This window comes from Myotis daubentonii, chromosome 6 (genome assembly GCF_963259705.1).
Source record: "Myotis daubentonii chromosome 6, mMyoDau2.1, whole genome shotgun sequence".
NCBI classification, from domain to species: Eukaryota; Metazoa; Chordata; class Mammalia; order Chiroptera; family Vespertilionidae; genus Myotis; species Myotis daubentonii.
In genome coordinates, this window is record NC_081845.1 from 96,182,030 (window position 1) to 96,193,299 (window position 11,270).

General features: G+C 50.2%; 1 protein-coding gene across 2 annotated transcripts in view; it reads right to left on the reverse strand.

The window, feature by feature from the left end:
* Positions 1-11,030, reverse strand: part of LOC132237507 (butyrophilin subfamily 1 member A1-like) — a 21,129-nt gene extending 10,099 nt beyond the window's left edge. For both annotated transcript variants that reach the window (XM_059702075.1, XM_059702076.1), the window contains exons 1-3: positions 10,848-11,030; positions 10,113-10,241; positions 9,209-9,556 (exon numbers count right to left, since the gene is read on the reverse strand). In XM_059702075.1, coding sequence (XP_059558058.1) covers positions 9,209-9,556; positions 10,113-10,191 — 427 coding nt within the window. In that variant the 5' untranslated portion in view covers positions 10,192-10,241; positions 10,848-11,030. The remainder of the gene's footprint in view (positions 1-9,208; positions 9,557-10,112; positions 10,242-10,847) is intronic.
* Between the last annotated feature and the right edge of the window lie 240 nt (positions 11,031-11,270).

The window sequence follows — 11,270 nt, forward strand, 5'->3', positions numbered from 1 at the left end:
TGGTAAGAACCAACTGCACAGAGACTTATGTGAAAATATGTGTATTTTGCTATTTTTACAATGACATGAAATTGAAGACAATGTTCATTATAAATAAACTAGGGGCCCGGTGCACGAAATTCATGCACTGGGTGTGTGTGGGGGGAGTGTCCCTCAGCCCAGCCTGCCCCCTCTCACATACTGGGAGCCCTCAGGCGTTGACCCCCATCACCCTCCAATCGCAGGATCGGCCCCTTGCCCAGGCCTGACGCCTCCGCCAGAGGTGTCAGGCTTGGACAGGGGACCCCCATCTCCCCCTGATCACTGGCTCTGGCCCCCACCCAGGCCTGAGGCCTCTGGCCCAGGAATTATGCCTGGGCAGGGGACCCCCATCTCCCTCTGATCACTTGGTCCACCCCCCGCCCAAGCCTGATGCCTCTGACCCAGGCTTCAGGCCTGGGCAAGGGGACCATCATATCCCCCCAATCCCCAGCTCCACCTCCCACCCAGGCCTGATGCCTCAGCCAGAGGAGTTGACCCTCATCACCCTCCAATCACCAATCACCGGATTGGCCCCTTGACCAGGCCTGAGGCCTCCAGCAGAGGTGTCAGGCCTGGGCAGGGAACCACCAGCTCCCCGCGGTGGCAGGCTCCACCCCTGCCCAGGCCTAACGCCTCTGGCTGAGGCGTCCGGCTCGGGCAGTGGGGACCCACAGCTGCAGCGGCCCCGCGATCGTGGGCTCCGCTTTAGGCCCAGGCAAGGGACCCCTAGCTCCCGGGACTGCCAGCTTCGACCGTGTCCAGCTCCCATCGCTGGCTCCACCCCTACTTCCTGCTATCACTGGCCAGGGCGGCAAAGGCGCCTGATTCTCCGATCATGGCTGGGGGGCAGGGCAAAGGTGGCCCCAGGGCCACCTTTGCCCTGCCCCCCAGCTCTTAGCTCCCCCCTGGGTTTCCAATCACTGTCAGTGGCAGGGGGCTTCTTCCTGCTTTCCCTTTCGCCTCCCTGCATTGTGCCTACATATGCAAATTAACCGCCATCTTATTGGCAGTTAATTTGCATATAGCCCTGATTAGCCAATGAAAAGGGTATCGTCGTACGCCAATTACCATTTTTCTCTTTTATTAGTGTAGATATTCACATAAATTATGAAATTTCTATATCATGAAATTATTATTTTTATATCAATTATTATTTCTATATCATGAAATTTCTATATACCTGTTACTTGAGTTTTGCTCTTAGCTTTTCCCTGTCCTGATTCCAATTATAATATTTCAGTTTCAGGGATATTTGTTCAGCTTAAAGTAGGCACTACATTGTTTTGCTATATTGTTGAATGCATGTTATGACAGAAGTTGTGTAATATGAGTGGGAAAAATAGATGCCAATGAGCTAGTGTCTTTAAGGAGAACAGAAAGAAGCTTTGATAGAGTGAAGGGGAGACTTCTCAAAAGTCAGAAATCCTCAGGTGCCTCTTGATTCATTGCATCAGAGACTTTATACTAACCTTCCCCGGGTCAAGGTGAAGAGATGTGACAAAGCCCAGATGAAGAGCATCCTAGTGGTAACCAGTGAGGGGCCAGGACTAGGGGGCGGTTCCTGAATCCTGAATGCCACAAGCTGCATTAGACTCCAAAGGCATATTCAGAATTATTACTCAAAGAAAAGAGGGTCAGATAGCTCCAATAAGAACTGAGGCATAACTTTACACCAGCCTGAATGGCTGAGAGCTCAAAGACAGACTTAATTTTGTTTAAAAAAATATCTATCTATCTATCTATCTATCTATCTATCTATCTATCTATCTATCATCTATCTATCTATCTATCTATCTATCTATCTATCTATCTATCTTATCTAATAAAAGAGAAACATGCAAATTTACCATAATTTTGCTACCCCTCAAGCAACGCCCACCAGCCAATCAGAGTGACTATATGCAAAATAACCCAACCAAAATGGTGGCCAGCAGCCACGGAGCTGGAGCAAGCTGGAGGCTTGGTTGCCCTGGCGATGGAGGAAGCCAAACTTCCCGCCTGCCCTGGTCAGCTGTGACCTCCGCTAAAGGCAACAAAATTTCAATTATAGAATATAAATAAATCCCAGATACCTGCTTCCAGCCAGCCTCCACTGGGAGATTGGGTGGCTGGGGGCCGTGGCCAGCCTGCAAACAGCCATCAGCCCCTAACCCAGGCTGGCCAGTCACCCCAGTGGAGACCCCCAACCCTGAAGGGGCTGTGGCCAACCTGCAAACAGCCATCAGCCCCTCACCCAGGCTGGCCCACCCTCAACGGGTGAGGGTCCCTGTTGGGGGGCTTGACCAGACTGCAAGCAGCCCTCATCCCCTCACCCAGGCTAGCCAGGCACCCCAGCAGGACCCCCCTCCCTGTAGGGGGTGAGGCCAACCTGAAAAGGGCCCTCAGCCCCTCATCCAGGCTGGCCAGGCACTCCAGCAGGGACCCCCACCCTGAAGGAGCCATGGCCAGTCTGGAAACAGCCCTCAGCCCCTAACCCAGGCTGGCCAGGCACCCAGTGGGACCCCACCCTGATCCGGGACACCCTTCAGGGCAAACCAGCCAGCCCCCACCCATGTACCAGGCATATAATAAAAGGGTAATATGCAAATTGACCCTAACAGCTGAATGACTGGGAATGACTGGTCACTATGACACACACTGACCACCAGGGGGCAGACGCTCAATGCAGGAGCTGCCCTCTGGTGGTCTGTGTGCTCCCATAGTGGGAGCTCTGCTCAGCCACAAGCCAGGCTGACGGCTGCCAGCACAGCAGTGATAGCGGGAGCCTTTCCCGCCTCCTCAGCAGTGCTAAGGATGTCCGACTGCAGCTTAGGCCTGTTCCCTGCTGGCAAGTAGATATCCCCTGAGGGCTCCTGGGCTGCCAGAGGCATGTCTGACTGCCAGCTTAGGCCCGTTCTCCCAGGGAGCGGGCCTAAGCCAGCAGGTGGACATCCCCTGAGGGGTCCCAGACTGCGAGAGCACAGGCCGGGCTGAGGGACCCCCCCAAGTGCACGAATTTTTGTGCAATGGGTCTCTAATATATATATATATATATATATATATATATATATATATATATATATATATATATATATATTTGATTTTATAGAGAAAGGGAGAGAGAGAGAGAGAGAGAAACATCAATGATGAGAGAGAACCATTTATTGGCTCCCTCCTGTATGCCTCCTACTGGGGATCGAGCCCAAAACCTGGGCATGTGCCCTGACCAGGAATCAAACTGTGACCTTCTGGTTCATAGGTTGACACTCAACCACTGAGCCACAATTGCTGGACTTAATTTTGTTTTTAAATAAGTTACGATAAACATTTTTGAAGATTAGTTTATGAACAGACATCAACTAAATGCAATGTAAATATATTACATACTAGTGGCCTGGTGCACGAAATTTGTGCACATTAAAAGGGAATTAATTAGAAGAAACATTTTAATATTGCAGTTTGCCCTTTCTCTATAATAGAAGTGTCAGAAGTGAAAGAAAATTAGTAAAATTTATATGAAAATCTCCCTCCTGTCTGAGGAGCGCCGCAGGACCCAGAGTCAAGTCCCTGCCCACTTGCGTGTGCCTCAAAATTGCACGAGACCCAGAACCAGTTGACCCCACCCCCATCAAGCCCCACAGGGAGGGGGCACAGCCTCAGGTCCCCCAGCCTCGGCGCGAGGGCATAGTGCACGATGGCCATTTGCATATTAGCTTTTTATTATATAGGATTTGCCCTAGCTGGTTTGGCTCAGTGGATAGAGCGTTGGCCCACAGACTGAAGGATTATATATAACTATATTTATATAATAGTATCCTATCTAATAATAGACAAACATGGTAATTAACCATACCTCCGACATGCTTCCCATTGGCTAATTAGGGCAATATGCAAATTAACTGCCAACCAAGATGGTGGCTGGCAGCCAGGCAGCTGAAGCGAACAGAAGCCTTGCTTGCACCAGTGAAGGAAGAAGCCAAGGTTCCCCACCTGCTGCTGCCCGGCTCTGAGCTTGCATTCTAAGAAACAATGTTGCAATTATAGAAGCTAAACAAACCCCAGAAACTTGCTTTCAGCTGTCAGAGCTGGAGCTGCAACAGTGTTTCAATTATAGAAGCCAAACAAACCCAGATACCTGCTTTCAGCAGCCGAGGCCTCAGAGCCGGAACCGAGCCTTAGAGCTAAACCCGGCTCTCAGCTCCAGTGACAGCCATAGAAGGTAAATAAATCCCAGAATTAAAAAAAAGACAAAAAGGAGAGGTGTGCTGGGTTGTATATCTGGCGCTTCGTCCAGACGGGTCATGCTGTGCTGTCTGTTCCTAAAACACATAGATAGGAAGGTACTGACATCAGGCCAGGCCTTGAGATATGGTCTCATGGCCCCTTCCCAGCATGCAGGCCTTCTTTCTCAGAAGGCCTGGAAGTCTCATTCCAAATTTAGGAGACAAAGGATTAGAAAAAGTATAAATAGAGTTTCCTCCATATTGGGGGGTCCAGAATTTGAAAGACACATTTTTCTCTGGGCCTCCACAAAATTTAAGAATAAAATGTAACTCTTGCAGTCAGGGCTGCAGTTCAGCCTCTGCTTTGACAGGGTGCTGTAACTGTAGTCAGCTGACCAGCTTAATAAAGGCTCTTAAATTTAAATTCTGAGTCAGTGGTCTATCTCACTGAGTGAACCCATGACAGAGGTTGGGAGCTTCAGTCACCCGCCAGCCTTAAAACGGCCCTCAGTCCCTCACCCAGACTGGCCAGGCACTCCAGTGGGGACCCACACTCTGAAGGGGGTGTGACCAGCTGCAAACAGCCATCATCCCCTCATCCAGGCTGGCCAGGCACCCAAGCGGGACCCCCACCCTGATCTGGGACAACCTTCAGGGCAAACCAGCTGGCCCCCACCCATGCACCAGGCCTCTATCCTATATAGTAAAAGGGTAATAGGCAAACTGACCCTAACAGCAGAAGGACTGGGAATGACTGGTCACTATGACACACACTGACCACCAATGGGCAGCCGCTCAATTCAGGAGCTGCCTCCTGATGGTCAGGGCGCTCTCACATGGGAAGAGCTCTTTTCAGCCACAAGCCGGGCTGATGGCTGCCAGTACAGCGGTGGTGGTGGGAGCCTCTCCTGCCTCCTCAGCAGTGCTAAGGATGTCCAACTGCAGCTTAGGTCTGCTCCCCACTGGCAAGTGGACAGCACCCTAGGGCTGCTGGGCTGCCAAAGGGATGTCTGATTGCCATCTTAGGCCCAATCCTCAGGGGAGTGGGACTAAGCCAGCAGGTGGTCATCCCCTGAGGGGTCCCAGACTGCGAGAGGGCCTCTAGTATTATATATTTTACTATTATACTATACATTTATTAATCATTTTAATTATATGTAGGTATATTTAAATTACATATATAAATATATAAAGAAAGATAACTGGAAGGGCATAGAATAATTTGGTATTAATAATTACTTTGGAAGAGAAAAGGGAATATAGAGAAAGGGAAGATTATCAATTTATATTTTACTAGTGGCCTGGTGCATGAAATTGGTGCATGGGGGGGGGTTCCCTCAGCCTGGTGTGCACCCTCTCTTATTGGGGACCCCTTGAGGGATGTCCAAATGACATCCTGGGATTGGGCCTAAACCAGCAGTCAGACATCCCTCTTGCAATCTGTCTCTGCTGGCTCCTAATGCTCACCTGCCTGCCTGCCTGACCGCTCCTAACTGCTCTCCCCTGACAATCTGATCTCGCTCCCAACTGCCCTCCCCGGCTGGCACAGTCACCCCCAACTGCCCTCCCCTGCCAACCTGGTTGCCCCCCATAGCCCTCTCCTGCTGGCCTGATCTTGCCCCCAACTGTCCTCCCCTGCCAGCCTGATCTCACCCCTATCTGCTCTTCCCTGCTGGCCTGATCACCCCTAACTGACTCTGCCTGCCTGATTGCCCCTAACTGCCCTCCCTGCCTGCTTGATCTTGCCCCCAGTGGACCTCCCCTGCAGCCTGATCTCATCCCTAACTGCCCTCCCCTGATAGCCTGATCGCGCTTAACTGCTTCTGCCTTGGCCCCCACCACCATGGATTTGTCTGGAAAGAAGTTGGATACCTGGAAGATGGCCAGTCAACCTGGTCTAAGTAGCATGTTATCCTTTTATTAGTATAGATAGATTATACAGGATAGTATTGCTTAAGTGTGTGTGTGTGTGTGGGGGGTGCCTTTTTCAGCAGGAGGAGATGCTCTTGGCAGGCAAAAACACATAATCCCTATATCTGGACTGATAGCCAGCCTTATGCACTATACTAACAAACCAGTTATTAAAAAATTGAACCGCTTTCTTACACCTTACACCAAACAGCTGTTGCCCTTAAAACCCCTCCTCAGCCCCCACCTTATGTTCTGCCTTCGCAGTTCACCCAGATTAGGTTCTGATTGGTCGGTTTCTATGCCAGTCAGCGTCAGAAGTTCCTCCTCATAGGCAACCATTGGTCCCTCCCAGTTCACCCAGACTTGGTTCTGATTGGCCGGTTTCTATGCCGGTAACATCTCTGGGCCTATCTCTTGGCCTTATCAGAGAAGTGGGGCTGATTCACAGCCATTCCAGGCTGCTGGCCAGCGGGCTGAACTGCTGATCTCTCAGAGAGAGAGAGAGGCATGGCTGCTGGCGAGGCCCGAAGAGAGAGAGAAGCAGGGTCTGGACTGCAGCCTCAAAGTTGCAAATCAGACCCTACTTCTCTCTCTCTCCGGGTCTCACCAGCAGCTGCAGTAGCCACTGGTCAGCTCCTCCTCTTTCTCCCCAAGAGGTCAGCCCATTCGCCAATCCCTGCCCACCTGAGCCTGCTGCCTGCACAGCGTTCAGTCATCCCTCTGGTGGTTCTGGATGTGACAGCCCCTGGGTTTTTATACATTAGGATACCTTTCTGAATTGAGTTTGATACAATGAGTTTACAGTATTATTGTAATTAAATGAAATAGCATCAATGATGATAAAACTTATGGTGGTTCATTCAGTTGTGACCAAGCCTCAGTCCATGGTGGCCCTTCCCACTGGTCCACTCTTCAGGGCCTTTTTATTTCCCCCCAAACCATTAAGTCCATGTTTTTATCTACTGTTTCACTTAGTTATTGAATGTTTATTATTTTCTGACCTCAGTTCTCTAAGGATAACTTTTTTCCTGCAATATCAAGCCACCCTGTCACAACCCTCAAGTCACTTTCTCCAAGCAATGCATTTAAGACACGACCACCAGCCATCCTCCCTGAGCCAGTCCCTTGCAGCAGCTACCTGGGATTCTTGTCTGAGAGTGATGGCACATTTGGTAAGCATGGCACTCTCCTGCCCATGTGTAGGAGAGACACAAGAGGCCTATTTTTATGGTAGACTAGAGGCCCAGTGCACAAATTTGTGCATGGTGGGGTCCCTCAGCCTGGCTAGTGATTGAAGCCTATCGGGGAGCTGGTGGCTGGGAGAAGGGACTCTGGATCCATCCCCGGCTGGGGTGGGGGACCTGATTGGGGGCCGCTGGGGGGAGGGGCCATGGGAGGTTGTGGGGGGCCCATAGGGACCCAGATTGGGCCAGTTGACTGCTGCAGTTCCCGTCATAGTGACCTGTGGTTCTGGTCATTCCAGTTGTTCTGGCATTTGTTCGCTCAGCTTTTATATATATGTAGATATTTAGGGAAGTGCCGGGGTCCAACCCCAACAGGTCCAGGGGTTCCCAAAGGCGTAGACGGAGTCGGCGAAGAAGGAATGACACGGAGACAGCATTCAGTTGATCAGCAGCCTAGCCAGGATCTCCAGCCAAGTTCTGGTCTCGATCTCCAGAGAGGTTCTGCTTCAGATCTCCATCCAGGTTCAGTCACCAGGTTCCAGTCAGGTTCTCTTGCCATATCTCTGTAGTCAGGTTCAGTCCAGGATCTCCCACCATGTTCTCTCGCTAGGTTCTGCCTCCAGGCTCCGAGGCCAGCCTCTGTCCAGGATCCTTTGCCATGCTCTCTCCAGCGAAGCTCTTCTGTCCCCAGAGAACGCTCTTTGTAGGTTCTGTGTTCTGAGTTCTCTTCTAAGCTCTGTCTCTTTCTGTCTTGTTACATCTAGGGGAATCCTGTTCCAGGGGTTCCCAAAGGTGTGGACGGAGTCGGCGAAGACTATCCACCCTCTTCCTACGGTGGAGTCCGATCCGTCCCGAGTGCGGGGCGCTTACCTAGGGGTCCCTGTTCGGGCGCCAGATGCCGGGGTCCAGCCCCAGCAGGTCCAGGGGTCCCCAAAGGTGTAGACGGAGTCGGCGAAGAAGGAATGACACGGAGACAGGGTTCAGTTGATCAGCAGCCTAGCCAGGATCTCTAGCCCGGATCTCCAGAGAGGTACTGCTTCGGATCTCCAGCCAGGTTCTGTACTAGGTTCTCCAGCCAGGTTCAGTCACCAGGTTCTAGTCAGGCTCTCCTGCCAATCTCCGCAGTCAGGTTCAGTCCAGGATCCCCTGCCGTGCTCTCTCGCCAGGCTCCACCTCCAGGCTCCGAGGCCAGTCCCGGTCCAGGATCCTCCGGCATGCTCTCGCCAGCGAAGTTCTTCTGTCTCTAGAGAACGTTCTGTGTAGGTTCTGTGCCTAGGCTCTGTCTCTCTTGGTCCTGTCTTCCAAGCCCTGTCTCTGAAGTTCTGTCTTATAAGTTCTGTGTGTTTCTGTCTTGTTACATCTGTATTTATACCAGTTGATTCAATCCTATCAATCTCTATTACAAAGGTTAGGGCGTTTCTTATCTCCATTCCAGGGAGAAAAGATTATGTAGTTTAAGCATGATTGTTCGTAGTTAAAGGGATTAATTTCCCGCCTGGCACTTAGTTGAGGGGTTTTATTCCCTCCCTAACTTCAGGGGAAAATCCCTACCTGGGGATTCAACCTTTCTCGGAGAGGTGACCTTGGTTAAAACACAGAGCCAAGAAGGTGAGCAAACATATTAAGAACCGTATGCCATATATGCCAGGTCCCTTGAAACAGCAAGGATGGACCAGCTCCCGGCAGGGAAGTAGTTTAATTTTGAAGTACAGAGCAATGTTTGTATAAATGGAAAAGAAGGTGTGGGGCTAAGCCCAGTCTAGGATGTCAACCAGCTTGCAGCATACTTGCCTTTGTGTCTCTGTCCTGTTCGCCATCCTTCCCCCCAAATCAAATGCGGAACACTTGCATTTCTTTTAGAGTGGTCTATGCTCTCAGACAATTACTCACCGATCACCTTTAGCTCCAAAATCGCTTCTTCAAAATCATTTCCTTTTTTAAAAAAACAGGTGTACATCCCATTGTCCGAGACCCTAACACTGTGGATTCTCACAGCCACTCTTCCCTCCGTGATGTGATCTTTCACCAGCTCGGCCCTCCCTCGGAAGTCCACCAGCTGCTGCTCCGTCTGCTCCACTCGGTCCTCATACGCGTACACAGCATCTGCGAACCGCGAGCGGAACCACCGCAGCTCCATGTCCTCAGCGCTCATGGCCGGGGCTACGCGGCAGGGCAGCGCCGTGTCTGCGCCCAGCAGGGCCACAATGGGCTCTGAGGGAGCGAGGACCGTGAATGAATCTGTGGGACAGACCGAAAGCGACAAGAATAACACAGGACCCAGGCGTTTTCTGACACAGCGTCATCACAGCCTGTGGAGACCCATAGGCACTCTGTCATCCAGAAGGCCGCCTTCTGCTGCACACACCCAGGCTGAAGGTGGGGGAGCAAAGACAGAGAGGGTGTCTCCGCCTCCGGAGCTTACAAGCGACATGGTCATCTCATGTTAAATAAATGACTTTTTAAAATGCATTGGTGGTAAATTCCATGAAGGGGGAGGGAAGAGGGTTGGGAAATCATGAAGCTAGAGTTTTTCATCAGTGCTTGGGCATTAGGAAGTGCATTCCCCATGAAGCTGAGACCTGCACGAATTAGAACGCATTAGTGAGGTAATTCTGTCTGATCCTTCTCTCTAAAATAATTGTATGATGACTTATTTGCCGTTGTGTATGGGCAAATAAATCATTGTATCAAAATGAAAGATTTATAATTAATCCAGGTATGTATGAGAAGTGATTGAATCCTTCTCTTCAGAGAACGAGAGAATCCAGGGATAAGAATCTTTAAATATTCTCACCTGAGCCCCACATGGACACCTGGAGAAGCAGGATTGAGAAGAGATCTCTGGGCAGAGAGAAGTCCAGGGAACCCACCATCTTTCCCAGAGCGGAGGACAGTGTGCCACAGAGGGAGGCCCTGAAAATACCTGGAGGAGCGACAAAGATGGACCCACAGTAAAAAGTCTAACCAAGGTGGTTCACAGAAATGGCTCCTATAGCTCTCAAGCAACTGTGGTGTCTCGCTCAGGGACTCCAGGGAAGCCTTTCACACTCACTAAGGACACCTTTTGCCTCCTTTTCCAAGGAAACAGTCTTGTTCCATCTTGACAGCCATGTTCTGCAGTAATATATCTGCCCATGATCTCTCTAAACTCTAATTCAAGAACATTTTATTCAATGGATGGGGCAGACAGGAGGTGAAGAGCAGTCGCTGAGATAGATGGCACTAGGGCAAATATTACTCTGGCCTCAACAAATTCTGTCCCCACACATTCCTACGGGATTAAGGGGCAGATGTCACCTGGTCTGCCCTGTCAACCCCCAGGATCCTTCCCCAGGCTCAACCTCTTCCCTCCCTCTTGCCCACCACCTACAAAATGCAACCCTCACAATTTTAAAATCTTACACACAATATCCAGAAGATGTATTATAGAATTGTTCACCTGAAACCTACATCATTTTACTAACCAATGTCACCCTACTAAGTTCAATAAAAAGTATAAAAATACCAAAATTAATTAAAAAAATCTTACAGAGATGAAGGCATCCGGGAACTCCTCACCCTCACTGCCGCAGGCACTGAAACGAATGTTCTGCCATTCTGCCCGGTTACCCCTCTTGGCTGCCACAGGTCTCTCCTCTGAGACTTGCTCCAAGAAGCCCGGGTGATATCAGTCCTTGGAAAACTCGTGGCTGAGAAGGAGGCCTTGGGTGGCTGAGAAGGAGGCCTATTCAGGTCTCTCGTTCTCTGAATAGAAGGATTCAATCACTTCTCATACATACCTGGATTAATTATAAATCCCAGGGTTTCAGAAAACTGGAAGACAGACGCCCCTGAATAGCTGCTTCTCAGCAGTGTGCTTCTCTTTGGCCACCTGACATACTGAAAACAAAGTAAAAAAAGATAAGGAAAGAGAACTTTAACCTGGCATGGTAATAAATCCATCAAATAATTA